We start from the raw sequence: 19,625 nt of genomic DNA, 5'->3' as shown, positions 1-19,625 counted from the left end.
TGGACTTGATGAGCTTAAAGGGCTTTCCCAACCAAAGCAATTCTGTGGTTCTATTATCTCCTCAGAGGTACAAAGCGGCTGGCTGTGATAAGGGCAAGGCCACCTCAAAGAGCCGGTGGCACATCCTGCAAAATGGTTCTGTCTCTTTGCTGGGATGTGTCATCTCGTGGCTGAAAAACCAGCTCCGTTCACCCACCCAGCAAGGTGTGGCCAGCAGGTCCCCTTCGTGTTGTCTTTTCGGACAACGCTGCTGCAGGAGCTGCACCCTGCCCATGGTATTTAATCGAGGCATCGGTCCCTACTGAACCTCCCAAACAAACTCACTGAGGAGGAGGATGCTCTTTTCCCGACTCCCAGGACAGACCTCACCACTGACCTGTTCTGGATTTGCTGGTCAATCTGCTAGAACAGAGGTTATTATAGCAAAACTCACCTGCTTGCTTAAGTCATTGTTGTAGATCTCCAAAACACACATGATATGATACAATTCATAATAAAATACAAAATGGACTTAATATCAGAACCCAGTTAAGCCTCGTATCTCCTTATTTAACCAAGCAGCACATTATTGCACATAATCACACTGGGAGCTGAAATATGACAATTAAATACTATACAAGACTAGGAATGGACAAGGAGATACTAATCAGATGCCACATCAGGTGTGTATTAAATGAGCGATCTTAACGAGGCAGGAATAATAAAAGAATATCCCAGCAGAGAACTGCTGCAGCGTGTTTCACAATAACAAGAATCTTTTCCACAAGGCAAAGTAATTAATCAATTTACAAAATAAATATTCTGGATGTTTTCCTTATTTAGGACATTGATGGTGTTGGGCATAAGTACCATCTGGAATTGGTGTTGGAAGACGTCCTTGACAAAGTGAGTTCAGATTTATTTAATTAATACATTCTGTGGGTAGAAGCTGGCACTACTGATGTGTAAAAAAAAAAATTAATCAGCTTAATTCTGCTGATCCAAGCTGAGGCCAGTGGACACAGCAGTTAATAATACTTGAGTAAAGGGAACCTCCATTTTCTACACCATAAAAGTGTAGAAATATCCAGTGCCTACCACTATGACAAGAAAATGCTTGAGGGATGACTATGATATTTCAGTGTCATTCCAATTCAAACTGAAGTTATTTGAACCCTTTGCTCCACCTGAACAACACAAGTGACATTCTACACCACAAACACTGCCCTTCCTCTCACTGCAGGAAGAAAACTGCCCTTATAGCATATTCACAGAAATAGTATGAATTTAACCTTGTCTTAAATAATCTCTATGGGCCAGACTCAGAGAAAATGGCAACTACATAATGAAAAAAAATTGAAGTGTAAATTACCAGTATTATACATGTATCTAATCAAATATTAACACACATAATTAACTCTGTAACAGGACAGTACTGTTAACTGCACTGCTGAGGTTCTCTATCATCTGGGCAACAAACACATTGCTCCAGATGTGCAATTCACAATTGAAGGAGAACTTAAGAACACGGACGAAGCAGATAACATGTTCTACAACCGAATCAAGAGCCTGGAAAAAGAGCTGGTGGCAGAAAACATACCAGGTACAGAGAAAGGGTCTGGGCAAGGAGGAAATTTTTGAGACAATTACTCCATGGCCAGAAGAAAACCTGAGCTCAACTGGTGGTGGTCCACCATCCATATGGGAGCCCTTTCCATACTCTGAGCACAGGCTGTTTCGCTTTCTCTTCTTCAGGGTGGTGCATCCATCACACCAGCACTCAACTTACTCATCAGGATATGTGACTGGCGTGTGAATGTTCTTGAGAACCACTTGCTGCCTCTCCCTTTACTCACTGTTTGTGGGTGTTCTCCATATAGTACATACTACCCCAACTACCCCAGTATTAGAGTCTGTGTTTACTTTAGAGCAACCCCTGCCTTGAAGACCTTACAGAATATATACTAAGAGAAAGAAGTGGGAGGAAAGCAGACAGGGTGGTGATGTAGCTGCTATTCCAAGCTTGCATGGAAGGTGGCTGACACAGCAAGGAACATAAGCGAGTGACTTTAGCACAAAACTCTTACTAATGAGGTGAGAAGGTTCTGTTAATGGCTGCAACTCCATGAATCTTGCTGAATGTGTGTTATTCCTTCCCTTTGCCAGACAGCCACGGTAATGTGTCCCCAGAAATGGAGCCCATCCACCTCCTGGCATGGGTTGCCTCTGGCTATGTGATATGGCAGAACTCGACTGAAAACACTAAGTTTCAACTTGCCTGCATTAAACATGTGAAGCAAGTGGTAAGTTACCATCCCTGCCCTGCAATGAAAACAGTATTTAGGAGCTAAGCAGTTGTGCATGTACTGGACTACAGCTGAAGCCAAGTTCTTAAGCAAGAAACCTCAATTGTGTCTGAACTTCTTGGTCCAGTTTGTTTTTAAGCCAGTGACTGCTTTTTTGTTCCACCTGCCTTTTTCCTCCAGCAAATCATGAAGGCTGGAGTGTTTATTTAGATCACTCCTTCTCTTCATAAATGCTGCTTATAGAAGCTGTGCCTTCTTCGCAAGAGCAGTATCCTACATTTACTCAGTGAAGAAAATGGACTCTCCCACTTGGAGGTCACCCCATTGCCTGCAGTTCTGTGTTACCTTCCTGCCTTTCATCTGTGTGTAAGCCCAGCTGATAGTGTTCTTCCATCCAGTAAAATACAGTCCTTCATCTCTTCATCTACACCATCATCTCAGCAATCAGTCACAGCAGTACTGCTTGATGTCTCGGAGATAGCCATGTCTAGACAAATAGCAATTTGCTGCACCTCAAATTCAATAAAACACCATCTACATTGCTTTGGCTTTTGTTTGCAGCACTGCAGCCTCTCTCCATTTGCTGGTTCATCTCAAAATGCTAATCAAGAAAGAAAATACTCCTTTAATTCCACTCTCAATATTAACTTTTTTACCCTATTCTTCACAAACTTTTTTTTTTTTTTTTAAATGGGGGAGAAAACCTAAAATTAATTTTTAGTTGAAACATTCATATTGCAGAAGTGCTCTCTAAATTTTTTTAAACGACCCAGTTAACAGTAACACTGACATCAGGGATAGAATTCTACCTGACCTGAAAAATTCAGTCAGTTGGACCCATGCTCTTAGACTTATACTAGCAATGAGGAACATCAATTAAGTTTATGATAAGAAAACTGAATTCACAAGGCAGAAAGGGAACAGAATAATTCAGGACAAAATTTATATTTTCACTTATTTCTGAGTGGTTACAAGTAACATGTTTATCTTGAGCAGATCTGGATCTGCCCTAAGCTAAGAAATAAATCTGCCTGGCAAATCTCACTAGAGCTATTCAAATTAATTGAGCCATTAGCTGCCATTATCAACAGGCCTTGCAGACTTCTTGCCTGGAACAGGCTTAGCTGATAAAGCAACTTGCTTTCCAAAAAGTTACTATTAGAGCAAAGTTTTTAGCTTTGTTTTTAAATGAATTGAATTCTATAGATTCTCCCAGTTCTTCTCTGTTCTATTTGGAGAAAACAGATTGTGAGTTAAGAATAACTCCTAAAGGGATGGTCAACTTTAAATTCAAGGCAATTTCCTTTTGGCTACTTAGAACAGCGGGTGAATTCCCACGAAGTTCTGGGTAGGAAGGAAAAGCAGCAGCTCATTCTGGGAGCAGGATTTGTTACCGTTTTGCTCCCTCTGATGGCTGGCTGAAAGCACTTCACAGATGCTGCAGGGCTGCTCACAAGCAAGATTTTAAAACCCTCTTTCTTTTCTTTTCCCTGAAGAATAGACACATAAAGAACACACCCCGAAGGCCAGCGGGTATTCTGTCACTCACACAATCGCTTCTGGAGTGCACTCCAAATCTCATCCTATTGACTATTTTATTTAGGAGTGTTTGGGTTAAACTGATGCCTTGTTGAATCAGGTGTTCCCTTCCCAAATAAGTTCCTGAAGTTGAGATATATCAAGCTTCTCTAAAGGAGGAATTAGCACAGTTCCAAGCTTTACATTCAGTCTCTCAACTGCAGTTTTGGAGTTCACAGAAATACAAAACAGTATCTCTTTGTTTTGTTATACTGACTAAGCTCCACCTGCTTTATTTGTTAACATGAGCTGCCAGTTTCATCTGAAATATATCACAGAATTTTTATGATAACCAGAGAGAATCGATTCACTTCTTTTAAGGTGGAGGGAAGCCCCAAATTAATCCCTTTTGTTAACATGAGCTGCCAGTTTCATCTGAAATACATCACAGAATTTTTATGCTAACCAAAGAGAACCGATTCACTTCTTTTAAGGTGGAGGGAAACCCCAAATTAATCCCTTTCCATCTTGTCTTTCCAGAAAAGAAGTGATGAATATCTTGAATTTGATTACACGATTCTACTTCACGAAATGGTGTCCCAGGTAAAAGTCTTTATTTCTAAAAAAGCCTTTTTTTGTGTGTTTTAAGACTGCCAACTGTGTAACCTCCAACTCAGACAGGCAGATGTGTGTTCACAGACATGATGCCTGCAGGTCAGTGAGCAAACAGGGCGAGGTTGTGGCAAGATCACTATCAGTCTCAGCATTATCAATCACTTATCAGTCTCAGCATTATCAATCACTAATCAGTCTCAGCATTATCAATCACTAATCAGTCTCAGCATTATCAATCACTTATCAGTCTCAGCATTATCAATCACTTATCAGTCTCAGCATTATCAGCTTCTGCCCCTATGCAGGAGACAATAAGTCTCCAACTTGTGTCAGCACAGTAATTTTCAGCTATTTTGGGGCCCTTCCTGGGAATGGCAGAGGTTCAATATATTGGTCATTCACAGTTCTCTCCTCTCTTGAGAGATACTATTGCCAAACTGGCCAGGGATAAAGAGAAGAAGCAGCTGCCAGCACCCTGGGCTGCTCAACCACATTCCAGCTGGAATTGTGAAGTGCTCCTGTGCTAGAGGACAACAGTGGTGGACCACTAGCCCAGCAGCTCACACAAGAAAGCAGCAGAAACTGTGGTTCCCAGAACAGTATTTACATGGTTTGCTATTCTCCATGTAGGCTATTTCTCTGTTTTTACAACAAAAACACAGAGAATTTGAAAAAAGAAGTTCTCAATTGTGCAACCTCCTGTAATAAATCATCATTTACCCCAGTAGCTTGCACAAGGAAGCAGCAGAAATTTTGGTTCCCAGAATAATATTTACATTGTTTGCTATTCTCCATTGTATGCTATTTCTCTGTTTTTATAAGAAAAAAACCACAGAAAATCTGAAAGAAAAGTTCTCAGTTGTGCAACCTCCTGTCATAAATCATCCACTGCTAACAACCAGAGATCTCATTCCCATTTCTAGCTCCACTGATTCCTACCTCTCTGCACTCTCAGTTATGTTGGGGCATCTATAATGTTTTTAGATCCTAAATTTTCTATGAAGAAAAATTCCTGAGAAGTAGTAGCTACCTAACTGCAGAATAAAAGCACAGCTTCATCATTGTCCTCTGTTTGGAGAAGGGCAAGTGTCCCAAAATATCAATAGCACTAACAGTAAGAGGGGGAATCCAACACAGACATCCTAGAGCTGCAAAACTTGCCTAGGTGAAAGAAAAATGTAGTTACAGCAGCATGGAGCACAACACAGGCTGAAAAAAAGGATGCAGGAGAACTTCAGATACTTGTACAACTCACAGGAGTGTGTTACAGTGCTCACCCTACGCTGTTACTGGTGCTTGATCAACCTACTTCTCATCAGGCCAGGGATGGCTGTAGTCCAGCAGTCGGTTCCTGTTCACTACTGTTCCAAGAAAATACCTTCTCACTTTCTACCCTTTTATTTTCCACCCACAGGAGCTCATTCCCTGGCAAATGACAGTTCTCTGGCACCCACACCACGGTGTTCAAGTCACACAGGACAGCCGTCAGCTGAAACACACGTGGGAATAACCCACCGCCTGATACTGCAATGGAAGAAGCTACAAGAAGCATTTGAAGGGAGGGCAGCTGAGTTGATGAGGGGGGGATATGCAATCATGGAACAAAGAAAAAAGTCCTTCCTCAGTTAAAACTCTTCCTGTATATTGGGCTTTTCATCTGATAATCCAAGAGGCACATTCTCTGCTACGCAATCATAGATTAGAATGAATCATGGAATGGTTTGGGTTGGAAGGGACCTTCAAGCTCATCCAGTTCCACCCCCCCTGCCAGCAGCAGGGACACCTTCCACTAGACCAGGTTGCTCAAAGCCTCATCCAACCTGGCCTTCAACACTTCCAGGGAGGGGGAATCTACAACTGCCTTGGGCAACCTGTTCCAGTGTCTGACCACCCTCACAGTGAAGAACTTCTTCCTAATATCTCATCTAAACCTCCCCTCTTTCAGTTTAAACCCATTTCCCCTTGTTCTGTCATTAACTGCCCTTATGAAAAGTCCCTCCCCAGCTTTCTTGTAGGCCCTTCAGGTACTGGAAGGCTGCTATAAGATCTCCCTGGAAAATCAAATCAAATTCTGCATCAAAAATAAATTAAAACCCCCCACCCTCTGTTGCCAGAAGGAACACTCACGGCACGGGTGCGGAGATGCTCTCCCGAAAGGCGACTTTTGGCTTTCCCATGGTGCAAGGGCAGCTGTACTCTCTTTCCATTCGCTGCAGGAGAAATAAAGGCAGAATGAAATACAGAGTTGTTCCATTGGAACAATACATTGGAAAGTATTTTATTTACAGATCTTTCTGAAATGAGAAACTTAATCAAGGTAAACCAATTTTTTGGTTTAGGGTTGGATTGATTTTTGGGGGCTTGGTGGGGTTTGTTGTTTTGTTTTGTTTTTAAATATTACAAATTATTCACTGTCATTCTGCAGTCATTCTTGTTTAGGGGCTATAGCTTTAGATACAGGAGAAACTTAATCAAGGTAAACCAATTTTTTGGTTTAGGGTTGGATTGATTTTTAGGGTCTTGGTGGGAGGTTTTGGGGGGTTTTTTGTTTGTTTTTTGATGTTACAAATTATTCACTGTCATTCTGCAGTCATTCTTGTTTAGGGCCTATAACTTTAGATACAGGAAAAGGGAACAGCATTCATTATTCCACTCAAGTTTAAGTTTTATGAGACAAAAGCCATATTTTCTTCATTCTGTCAACATTTCAGATACATCTGTTGTGTTAAAGTATAGACATCAACTTGAAAGAAACAAATAAATCACTGTAATTATTCCCTCCTGCCTGCATCATCTCTTGTTATGAAATGATATGTTTAAAAACACAGAAACAGAATATTTCTCTCTCCTGTAGGAAATGTCTAATGGAAAAACCATTATAAGCAAAGGCTGCTAACACAAAGCATAGTGCTCAATACAACAATTTTTATGGATTTCAACCAAAAAGTAAAAATATTCCAGGCAGAAGTTACATTTAAATAATTTACAAGCCTTCAAAATAGAACATTGATGAAGTTAAGCTCTTTCCTAAGGAGTTAATATTGTAACAACACAGTGCTTTCTGCTGGGAAGATCTGAAAATAGTTGTCACACAGTAACTCTGATTTTCACTAAAGCAAGTGGAGCTGTGCACCTCTTTCCTAAGGAGTTAATATTGTAACAACATGGTGCTTTCTGCTGGGAAGATCTCAAAATAGTTGTCACAATAACCCTGATTTACACTAAAGCAAGTGGAGCTGTGCAACTCCAAACACCCAGTACACTCAACATCAGCTTAGTCATCAGTTAGCCCAGCTGTGGATAGATTTTGGTAGAGCAATGCAATGTCTCAGCCAGAAAGGAAGGAGAATTCTTGGTTGGGAGAACAGTCAGAAGCAGAGCCCATGGAATCTGCTTTCCAAATTACCTGGGCGTAGATTTCCAAGTGGAGTTCCCCCATTCCAGAAACAATGGTCTCTTTGCTCTCGTCATCAAAATGGATTCTAAAAGTGGGATCTTCCCTCGTAAAGCGGCTCAGGCCTTTGGAAAATTTATCAAAGTCATTCTGAAAAAGTTACACACACGCAAGAAAACATGAACATCCAGAAGTTACACAACTAAAAAAGTCTCAAATTTTCCTATCAACTGCTTAGCACTTCTACTCTCATGAGGTGATTTTTTGAACCACAACCATGTGTTTCTAACTGTATTTATTCCTCCAGTTACTTCACGTTTACCCACGTCAAAGACATGCACCTTCTTTGTGGCTAAGTGACACCATCTAACACAGTCACTGCTGAGTGATACCTGAACGACATCTGCTTAAGTACTTTGGATAGAACATTTTAAAATACTGTTTATTTTACTCTGTGGTTCCATATTTAACTTCTAAGCCACATAAAATAATAAAAGCAGCAGAGGAAAGGTTAACTCAGAAAAAAAAGTTGATTTATAGGCTCCTACCTTGTTGGAAGGCTTCATAGCTACTGAAATGACAGGATCAGGGATGTGAATTGATTCCTGGAATGACCAAAATTGAAGAGATCATACAGTCGAGTTCCACTACAGCTGGTGGTGTGATTTCTCCAGAAAAGTTTGCTCACAAGATCTCAGGGTTACGAACAGGGATGAGTGGTTTACTCATCTATCTAATATGATAGCATAACAAAATGAAGTAACTCTCCTGAGGATTATTATTTCACACTGGTGGGAAGACTCTGCTTCCTATCATATTTTAAAAATATATATACACAAATAAAACGGGTGTATTTAAATATACAAATACAGAGCTTAATACTTTGGGGTAACAGCACCTACTTCTAACAGCCAAGAACAGTTTGCTAACACTGAAGCAATACTTGATGTCAAGTGTAATAAACAGGAGTGATCGCTCTTACACAGACCATACTTCTATATTTTGGGGCTCCTTGAGGTATAACAAATAATCACAAAAAAATATTTGCAGTTGCATATAGATCAAAAATTATTACAAACTTTTACACCAAGATCCTGGTGAATCCCAGAGTGTGAGGCATGCAGATGAAAAGCTGTACTCACCATGGAAATGTCAGTGCTGGTTTTATCAGTGAACGTGTCCCCGCTAGCACAATCAATTCCAAACAGCGCACATATGTCTCCTGCATAAACTTCACTGACATCCTTAAGAAAGGGAAGTTTACTGTTAGATAACACTGAAAGTCACGTCACAAACCACACCTGGTTTGAAGAATATATACAAATACTGGGTTTAAAAGCATGAAGTTAAGATCCTTTGAAAATTCCAGCTTTGGTAAAATGCTCTGTCAATCTTCAATCTCTAATTCATTCAAAGCACAAGAAGGAGACCTCAGCTTGGATGCAAACTTCTTGTAGTTTAAGGATGTGAAGTGAGCAACATACTGTGTTTCAGGCAGCCCTGACCCAGCTATGGATTCACAGGATCCCAGAATGGCCTGGATTGGAAAAGCCCTTTAAGCTCCTTGAGTCCAACCATGAACCCAACACTGACAAGTCCCCTATGACTAACCCATGTCCCTCAGCACTGTGTCTACACGACTCTTCAATCCCTCCAGGGATGGGGACTCCACCACTGCCCTGGGCAACCCCTTCCAATGCCTCAGAACCCTTTCAGCAAAGAAATTCTTCCTCACATCCCATCTCAACTGCCCTGGCCACAACTGGAGCCCATTTCCTCTTGTCCTGTCACTTGGTCCTTGGTTGAACAGACCAACAGGAATCTTACTACAGGAAAGGGTAGTACTTGCAGCAGCTTGAGAATCAATTTTTAGTTTAAGAATTATATTTAGTAATCACATGGAAGAAAACTTTGTGTATTTTGCCAATCCTGTTTTCCCTCTCCCAGAAGTATGGAATGGGGATAATACCACAACTGGCTTTCTTTAGCTATCACCTCAAAACCATTTTATAAAGCTTCTTGGGCAAAGATTCTTCCACTTCAGTAGAAATAATACCTTAGAGATCATTCCAGTTTCTGGTAGAGCTCTATCAAGTGCTACAGGCAAGTATGAATTAACAACAAAAGCAGCAATTTGACATATCCCATTGTTCAGAGACAGCTGAAAAGCGAGAAGCTTGTTTAGCAAGGGTGGCTCAACAGGCAATCGGTGTGGATTGCACCTCCCACGCTCACCTCCATGTTGTCCGAATGCATACGGACAAGTCTTTGTACACGCACTCTCTTCCCCGTCCTGGTGTTATAGATGTAATCAGATTTCTTCAGCATCCCTTGATAAACTCGAATATAGGTTAACTGCCCAAAACGGCCAGCCTGGAAGGAAAATTAAACAAAAATCAGATATAATAATTCTGGGAGTCACGACCATTACTATTCAAGCATCATCTGCACCGAGTGACTAATGTTTCTGGTTTTAATTTATACACTAGACACCTAAAGGAAACTTTAACACAGTCTCAGCTTTCACTTGGCTCTAGAATGGAACTTGGCATCTCCTGGCAATTTTCTTGACATCACCAATTTTACCTCCTAAAACCTTCCCAACAGAGGCAGACATTAACTAGCAATTAGCCACTTCCCATATGAAATCTGAACTGCTGCTCTCTAGGTAGCAAACCACTTGTTTGGTTAAAACTGTGCACTGGAAAAATTTCCTCTCTGATTCTCTCATGTTCCATTTTTTTAAATTTCAAACAAAACCAGGATTTTTCTCTGAAAGCATTTGAAATAAGCCCATAAAACCCCCAAATGTTCAAGCTGTAACTAAGAAAATAATGAAGTATTTGATGCACACAACCCATTTTAAAACTTCCAAATTAGCAGTGTTTGAGACACTTGTGGATTTTATAAGTTGAAACCAATTTTTCTCAAGAACTAAAATTTAAATTGAATTTAAACAGAAAGTTATTTTAAAATGTGTTTTGCATTAAGTTTTGATAGTACCATCTGTTTGGACTCGCTCTGTTTTCTACTCAAACCACAACTAATTAATCTGGATACCTTCCCTTCTGCTTCAGGGTTAACACAATGTGAGTACAACTTTTTCCCTCGCAGAGGTCAAGTCAGGTAGGTAATGTTCTGGACATCTATTCTCTAGAAACTTCCAGTTTAGCTTTACCATATACACAGTGACCAAGTAAAAAAAGCTATCACATGCACAAATAGTTACACTGGAATTATAAAGCTATAAATGTGTGTTTTCCCTTCATTAGGAAGGAAAACAGTAACAGCTTACCTCCAGTTTAAAAGCCAGGCCTATAAAAGGCTGGGAATCGTCTCGAGCAGAGTTCAATAGGAACTTGTTTTTGTCCTCAGAATCCCTTAAAAACAGGAATGGAGAAGGAATTTATGTTATGAAGCAAACACAGCAGCCTCCTCTAAACATGAGCCCGACCTTAGAAAGTCCCAAGCCCTTTGGTGTCACAGGTTTATCACAGAGACTTCAAGATGCTCATATATGTAGCTCCCATATGCTCAGAAAGTACCTCAGAGAACCTGCAGCAGAGCCCAAAAAGGAGGTCGAAACTAGGACAGATATCACCAGTCCTTCACATCAGCCAACTATTTGGCCATGAAAGCAATTAATTAATCACACACTCAGACACAACTCATGAGCAAGTCCAGTTTTAGAGTGAAGAGACATGGCAGTAACTCTTCTGACAACGTTCATGAGCCACGTGAGAAGTTTTAGCCTATCTCAGTAGGCAGGTGTTAGAGGCAGCGAGAGGCACAGCAGCAGTGAGGACTCAAGAGTCAAGTAACTGCTGCTAGAAAAGTCATAACTATTCATTAGCATCACTCCTGTTTAGCTGTGATGACACTGTCTGAACGACTCAAGCACGTTAAGAAGCCCTGACGGCCCCCCCCGAGCCACGACTGGAAAGTTAAGGGCTATTTACTGGCTCTAATGGTGGGTTTCATGCTTCTTAATCCTGAAGGCACATCTACTTCAACACATCCAAAGAATAAAATGTTGTTTACACATTTCAGATGTGCTCTCTCCTCTCCTGTAGGTATGGTTTTAAGGGTTGCCATTAATTTGTTATCAAACAAGTTGTTTTTGAGAAGTTTAAGAGACTTCTGCTAGGGGCACACAAAATAACAACAACAACAATAACAACAACAACAACAATAATTTGAATGTAACATTTAATGTGTGTTAAAAATACACAGTATTTTTAAATAAACAGTAACCTGCAAATGAGTCACGAGCCTTCTTCATTTTGGAAGTTTATACAAAATTATGGTGGCATTATTTAATACAAATGGTAAATGATGATGTGTTTTGTTAGTCATGTTTCCTGCTACATCTTACACTGCTCTGAAACCTGATTCCAAGAGCACTTCATATGCTCTGAGTGTACTTACCCCTGGTTAAGAATAGCATAGTTCTCAACCTCTGAAGGATTGGGGAGGTATTCCAGGACAGCATCCAGCAGCGGCTGTACTCCCTTGTTCTTTAAAGCACTTCCCACAAGTACTGGGGTAAAGGACCTCTTTAGAGTTGCTCTTCTGATTGCAAGCTGAAAAATATCAACGTGTTAATTTTCCTCCTGCAACAGCTTCAGGAGTCTGACGTGGTACCAACTAAGCAGCAGTCTAGATTCTCTCTCTTTGCTGATCATCTCTGCTCTTGGAGTAAAGCAGCTGCTCCCACAGAGTTTCCTGTACAACTCCCTACACAAGAGCTTCCCATAAAACTTGCTCACCAGAATTCTAGAGGAGTGTGAGATTATTTTTTCCCCCCCTCTCTCATCTTAAATTCAACTTAAAAATGGAAATGCCTGAGATAAATATAATGACAACCCCAAAATACGCAGCAAAACTTCCTTGATTCTCTGCTGGTAAAGTCAGGATTCTTCATTTCTGGTTCAGATGTCTCTTTCTCCCTATTTAGTTGGAAAACAATACACATTTAAATTTGTGAAAGTAAGATGAGATGTTTCAGTAGCTTTAAACTATGGAAAACTCTTCTGAAAGAGGAAGTTAGGTAGGGAGCAATATTTGGGTAAGTGCCCTGCTCAATGAATCATCATTTTTTGATGAAGAACGTTTCAAAAGTGCAATAGAAGAAGCTATTCACATTCATCTACAGACCTGCTGACGTTGCACCAACTGTCTTGGGAATCTTTCCAGGATGTCCTACTAAATTGAGCAAGAGAAACTAACTGCATGGTCACCTCATGGCCACTCAGTGCCTTTCACCCAAGAATCACACGACGTTGCAAAGTGTAACTGAGCACCAACAACATTTGTAAGGGTGATCGTAGCTCTCTTCCATAGAGGTGGACAGAAGCTATTTGCCCTGCTCCCCACCCTGCAATTAATCACTGCCTTGCTCCCCACCCTTAATTAATTACCTCGGTCCCACCTCTCCCTGCCACTAGAGGATGCCATCTCCCTACACTTACTGAGGCTCTCACTCCAACCCACAGCAGCTCCTGTCTCCTCTGATCAACCAGAAGAAATTAATCCTCCTTGATAGAGCAAGATATTTAACCACATCATCTAATCTGGGAGTTATTTGGAGTACCCAAAGACAGACAGTCAAAATATCTTCATATTTAACAGAGAGAACAGTGGCTCCTTAAATTTGTTGATGTAATGACTTCATAAAAATAAAAATACAAAAAGGGAAAAATCCAACATCAGCAATTCTGCTCATCTAGCCCATGTCTGTTCTCATTTCCAGAGCGCTGGAAATAGGGCTGTGCTGATGCCCGCTGCTTTTATTTGGCCACATGTTTATAAATGAAGCAACATGACTGCAATTTATCCTCATCAACAATTACCTTGGGGGGGCAAAAATGAAGTAATTTTATTTTCAAATAAAAATTATTGTCACTGAGTGCCCCACTGAGTACCTTGCCTTGAGTACAGCATGAGGGAAAGCAGCAAATTAAGTAACGTTTAAGCAGCTGATCTTCAGCAAACATCATATGCTACGACTGTGGCATCCAGGAGTGATACTCAGCATCAATTCCACAAAAAGCTATTTTCAGTGGAAACTTGGCTGCTGGCCACTGAAAGAAAATCCATCTTCAGGGACATATTAGTACAAATTAACCTGCATCTGCAATACTATAGCCATTAGAGCTGTAATTAATTGGCTTTCAGAAGTGGGAAGCAGAAGCATGCTGAATAGAAAAAATTATCTTGGTAACAATTCCCCTCCTGGCAGGAGCTATCAAAAATAGCTTCCTGCTAAAAATCTCTCACCTCTTCCAGCAATAGAGTATTCACATTGGGACCATTCCCTCTGCCAGGTGAAGGACAGATCCTCACAGGTCTCTAAAACTGCTGTTACATTTCTGTCTTTATCAAAACGAGAAGAGCTGCTTTGTAACAGGAAGAGCTCAGGCTTCATGAAATAATATTTAATTACTGGAATAACTAAATGCCTGGTTGGCAATAAGAGATATGTTTGCTTGGTACTTTCAAAAAGAAAACCCAAAACCCCTTATGCTTTTGTCTCAAGGCAAGTTGGGATATACAGATACCTGCATACTCCTCCTAGAGACATTAATCACCAGTAAATCATAGAATCATAGAATGGTTTGGGTTGGAAGGGATCTTCAAAGGTCATCTAGTCCAACCTCCCTGCAGGGAGCAGGGACATCTTCACTAGAGCAGGTTCCTCAGAGCCCCGTCCAACCTGACCTTGAATATCTCCAGGGACGGGGCCTCCACTACCTCCCATCCTCATACTGAAGAACTTTTTCCTAATATCCAACCTAAATCTACCCTTGTCTAGTTTAAAACCATCACCCCTCTCCAAAATAACCCACGTAGCCAAACCAATATGGCAAATCCAAGGTCTGTAGTAAAGTTAAAAGCAATCAAAATATAGGGATCAGGAAGATTCAAAGAAATAAACCTCAAGGGGACTTGAAACACACATCAGCCTTGAGGGACTGAGGGAAAGCAAGCACTGCAAACCCTAACAGGGAAAGGACTCCTGCACAGGGGCAATGGGCTCAAGGTCCAGATATTTAGAAGAGAACTTAAATATCAAAGCTGTGTTTAAAGCAGCAACCTCAGGGATCACATCTGAGCCAAGCTCAGCCAGCTTAGCAGGCTCACAGCTCCTAACAGCTCCTGCTTACAACATTTCTGTCTCAACTCAGCTTGTCTTCTTCAGCTACCAACTGAAGCACCCAGCTGCAGGCAAAGAAAAGCAGAAGGAGGTAGCAAGTGCCGTGTCAGGCAGGCTCCAGGGAGACTCTGTGCAACGCCACTGCTCAAAGACAAGCAGTTCTAGCTCCAAGAGCAGCTCTCTTAGAAAAACCAGCCTGCCTGCAAGGTTCCTCCTACTGCAACGGGCTGTTCAGACCTCACATTTTTATTTAAACACATTAAGTACCTGGTTTTCTGATTTTTTCTCAAAGTTTGACTAATTAACAGCTATTAACAGCAAACACTAGATGTTGCTCAAGTTAACGTCCAGCTGTAGCAAGAGGGGTTGGCAAACAGCACCACACACCACACAAATCCTTGTACCAAGTGGTGTCAACAGCTACATGGCTTTGTCATGAGTTACACTCCCACCCCGTGCCGTGGGGCTGTGTGGGAAATGCTGCCCAGGTCAGCACTCCTCCAAGCGTCCTCAGATGACCTTTATGCTCAGGGCACTGCAGAAGCAGGTCCAGGTCTCTTTTGAAAACTGTATTTTGACCTGGATTCTTTTCATCTGGAGTCTCCAAGTAAAGTCATTGCAGTTCCCTTCTAGTGTACTGCTGTTTTCATTTTGGATGTGGAAGGTTGGACTGGATGATCTCCAGAGGTTCCTTCCAACCCCTACCATTCTGTGACTCTGTAATCAGTGCAAATATAAAATAAGGCAGGATTTCCTAGGCACAAAGAAGACTCAAGAGCATCTCAACAACTGACTTGCTGTGGGACATGAAGCAAGTCACAGCCACTCAGCAGTAACATGGGCAAGGCAACAGAATGACAAAAATGACTAGATGTCCCTTTGAGCCATTTGTTGGTTCCTGAAGGGCACACACAAGCTCAGACTTTCCAATGCAAACCACAAAATAAATCTGGAATGGGCCCTCAGCGGGGAGTGAAGTGCAACTCCATCTGTGGGAGGTGACCTGTGGGAGGGTTCTCACACCTGAGAACTCAAGCAAACAAAATTTCTTTAAGACTTCAAGAAATTTTTTATTGGTGGCAGGGGGAGGGAGGATAAGGACACAAAAGAGCGAGGTAAGAGTGCTACAGGAAGAATCACCACATGAAGTTACCTTTAACTCAGCAGCTGTAGGAATCTTTTCTTCCAGAAACAGCTCCCCAAGTTGATCATCCGAGTTTGCAACACATTCGATCAACTCCCGACGTCTCTCTGCAGCCTCAGCTCTAAACTCAGCTGGAATTTCATCATAGCGAAGAGTCTGGCTACACACACATAAATAACATCACCACTTTGAAGGAATATCACCATTAATCAACCCTTCAGTCACTAATTATTGTGATGACCAGCCCGACCAAGAAGAATTCAACTGCTGACATGGTTATGGAAAGAAAAACCACATTAAGGATATCAGTAAGTGATCTTTGATGCTTTAGCAGGAGAGGGTTTCTTCCCACTCACAGTAGGAGTTTGCAAGGATGCAGGATAACCTGTTCAACAGCCTCACCCACATGTTATCTTCATCCCAGTAAGCTCATGCCACACATACACTATCAGTTCCCGTTAGGAAGCAAGCTGTGGGGTTGCTAAAAGCAAATCCCTTCATGCTACTGCACTTAGCAAACAATTCATGCTGCAGCCACCCATCACCAAACCTGACCCTGCAGAATCATTCTGCTGTAACGTGGAGAGCAGAAGGGTGACACCACAGCCCTAGCACAAGCCACACCACTAACTTTCCAAAGAGCAGGCTTTTTAATCTCTGAAAAGAAACTACAGGCAGCATTAGGAAGAAATTCTTTGGTGTGAGGGTGGTGAGACCCTGGCCCAGGTTGGCCAGAGAAGCTGTGGCTGCTCCTCCCTGGAAGTGTTGAAGGCCAGGTTGGATGAGGTTTTGAGCAACCTGGTCTAGTGGAAGGTGTCCCTGCTGATGGCAGGGGGGTTGGAACTGGGTGAGCTTGAAGGTCCCTCCCAACCCAAACCATTCAATGATTCTATGATTAGTCACACAGAGTAGCTAAGAAATATGCAAGTTTCAAAACTTACCCAAATGCACCATCAAAATATATAGCTCTTTCTTCAATAAGATCTATAACTCCTTCAAAGTTTCCCTCCAGCCCAATTGGAATCTGAACAAAAGCTGCATTGTGTTTTAACTTGGATCTGAAAAAGTGAGCAAATATAAATTAGCTGAAGAAAAAAAATGTCATTTTTATATATGTGCTCCAGGAGGTCTTTGAACAACATCCCATTCCTAATCGATATCACTATCTTTTGCTCTTTGGACAGTGCCAAAAATCTACCAATGCTGATGAAAGATGCCTAGTTGCATTTTAACCTGAGTGACTGCCAGCCCTCCCTATCCCAACGGATACAGCCAGCAACTTTCCTGGGAAAGAAGGTAGTGCAAACTGGTTTCAGATTAATTACTTGATTATGGGAGTTGCTTCTCCCTTAATGCATATTAATGCATGTATCTCCCAGATCAAATTAGATACAGAAAGACTGCAGGTAAGGAGCACGCAGGACTGCTGGTATCCCAACTAGAAGCTGTCCAAGCCTACGTCATCTCCCTGCTGTGAGCTACAGCACGTTTGCTACCAGGATCTAAGAAAAACTAAAAAGCTGTTTTCAAAGTGGCTCCAAATATAGTTTCATCAATAAAGTAAATATCCAAACCCCAATTCTTGGTCACTGCAAGCTTGGGCTGACATGAACATTTGTTTTTCTTGAGAAAACAGAGACCTGTTATAGGTCAGATTAAGATTTAACCTCAAGTCAGGTATTATCCTCCAAAACTGTGACTACACACCCCACCAAATAATCATTTTTAATATCCTTAGTATTAACCTGCTATGTGAACAGTTCAGAATTATTTCACAAATTATTTTAAATGACAAATACCTCAACTGTTGTACTGCTCTGGCTGGACTAGAGCCCAGTCTGTCCAGTTTATTGATGAACGTTAAAAATGGCACGCTGTACCGATTCATTTGCCTGTTGACAGTTATTGTCTGGCACTGAACACCTCCAACAGCACAGAGAACCAGAATAGCTCCATCGAGAACTCTCAAAGATCTCTCCACTTCGATTGTGAAGTCCACATGCCCTGAATAACAACAAAAAAAACCCCCATTATTCACAGACTGTAAAAGGTAATGAGGAATTATTTTCTTATAGCTGCAGAAAAGAGCAACAGCCAACAGAATCAGTCTCCAGCTACACAGAAAAAGTCACACTGACTCAACTTGAGTGACTAATGAACACAAAGATGGCACCACGCTCTTTGCAGACACGAAGGAGCAGCAACCTCAACACGTTCAGAAGTGATGTTACCTGGCGTGTCTATGATGTTGATGTTGGTGTCTTTCCACATGGTGTATGTTGCAGCAGATTGAATTGTGATGCCGCGCTGTCGTTCTAGCTCCATTGAATCCATGACAGCTCCAACTCCATCCTTACCTTTCACCTTTGGAAAAAAGAAAAAAGAAAGTGGGGGGAAAAAGAAGGAAGTGGGGAAAGAAGGGAAGAAAAAAGAAGGGAAGAAAAAAGAAGGGAAGGGAAGAAAAAAGAAGGGAAGGGAAGAAAAAAGAGAAAAAAAAATTTAGGCCAAAGAGTTTCCTGAGAATTTTGCACATGCAGGGGTGATGCTCTATATACTGAGCATCATCTTTCATGCAGTGAAGAAGAGCAGACATGGCAGAATTACTTATAATTCTCTAACTACAAGCAAGTTTTGATTTTTTTTCTTACAGCTTCACGTAAAACTTTAATGTATTTTGCTTTCCTGTGGATCAACTCATCAGAAATCTGAGGCAAATTATGCTTCGCTGTGAATTTAACAGGCTAACATAACCAAAGTGAAAAATTACATCCCTGTGTTCTTCGTTTCTCACAGTCATCTTTGACCACACCAAAATAAACATGTATCTTCCATTGTATGTTTACCATGGAGATGGTAAAGGAGAAATAAGTTTTGATACAAGATGTGAAGTGTTCTGCAGTAAAGGAGGGATTACTTTCTAGCTCCTTGCTCTCATTTTCAAAAGGGTATCAGGGAAACCAGCAGATTTTCAGGACTCCTTCTCCAGCTTGGCCACAAGAGCCTCACTGGACCCACCAAGCCGTAGCTCCCTCGCCCCACACCATGCAGAGGAACACATCACAGACAGGTCACAATGGCACCCAGCAGGCTCTGTCTGTGAAGAGCAGCTCTGCTCTGGAGATCTCTGAGAACAGACCTCGTGCATCTGTGCTATCCTGCCCGTGTAGAAGAGGATTCGCTCAGTTAACGTCGTCTTCCCCGAATCGATGTGAGCCGAGATGCCGATGTTGCGGATCCTCTCGTTGGGAAGGACCCCTGAAGAACAGCGTCTGCAGGAGAGCAGGAGGAACTGAAAGGCAAGAGGAGATGGATGGCTGGTTTAGCCAGGAGCAGGTCAATGCAGCTCACTCACTCTGCTGATTATTAATCAACTCCCAGTTTATTCATCTGCTTTTCTACGGTTTCCAGTCAACCTGTGACAAATGGGTCATTTAAAGCACAACGGCCTTTCCAACCTCCCACAGGGTCACCTCAAAGCTCTGTCCCCTCCCTGCCACCACCCCCAGCTCCTCT

The 19,625-nt window shown here is 41.7% G+C and overlaps 2 protein-coding genes across 2 annotated transcripts; one reads left to right on the top strand and one right to left on the bottom strand.

Moving 5' to 3' along the window:
• Window positions 1-822: 822 nt before the first annotated feature.
• On the top strand, window positions 823-5,928 carry LXN (latexin; the record flags this gene model as incomplete). The annotated part of the gene is made up of 5 exons (XM_010171636.1): window positions 823-885; window positions 1,408-1,582; window positions 2,146-2,282; window positions 4,344-4,406; window positions 5,833-5,928. Coding segments are annotated over 5 exons (534 nt in total), but the record flags the coding sequence as incomplete, so codon positions are not given.
• A 613-nt stretch (window positions 5,929-6,541) lies between these two features.
• On the bottom strand, window positions 6,542-19,398 carry GFM1 (G elongation factor mitochondrial 1). The gene is made up of 12 exons (XM_010171635.2): window positions 19,249-19,398; window positions 18,344-18,476; window positions 17,912-18,116; window positions 17,054-17,170; window positions 16,122-16,272; window positions 12,241-12,395; window positions 11,108-11,192; window positions 10,048-10,185; window positions 8,955-9,056; window positions 8,361-8,417; window positions 7,825-7,962; window positions 6,542-6,628 (listed from the first exon to the last, which is right to left on the bottom strand). The coding sequence occupies exons 1-12, from the start codon at window positions 19,255-19,257 to the stop codon at window positions 6,542-6,544; spliced, it is 1,377 nt and encodes a 458-aa protein (XP_010169937.2). The 5' UTR covers window positions 19,258-19,398.
• Window positions 19,399-19,625: the final 227 nt, after the last annotated feature.

Source organism: Antrostomus carolinensis, unplaced genomic scaffold (genome assembly GCF_000700745.2).
Source record: "Antrostomus carolinensis isolate BGI_N321 unplaced genomic scaffold, ASM70074v2 scaffold9867, whole genome shotgun sequence".
NCBI classification, from domain to species: Eukaryota; Metazoa; Chordata; class Aves; order Caprimulgiformes; family Caprimulgidae; genus Antrostomus; species Antrostomus carolinensis.
This window is presented reverse-complemented; position numbering and strand designations above follow the sequence as displayed.

Excerpts from the sequence above, each read along its gene's own strand:
- GFM1 (XM_010171635.2), bottom strand. Across the intron at positions 12,396-16,121 it reads CTACAGCTGCTGAGTTAAAG|CTTGCAATCAGAAGAGCAAC; the intron begins GTAACTTCATGT and ends GATATTTTTCAG. Across the intron at positions 9,057-10,047 it reads TGCATTCGGACAACATGGAG|GATGTCAGTGAAGTTTATGC; the intron begins GTGAGCGTGGGA and ends CCCTTTCTTAAG.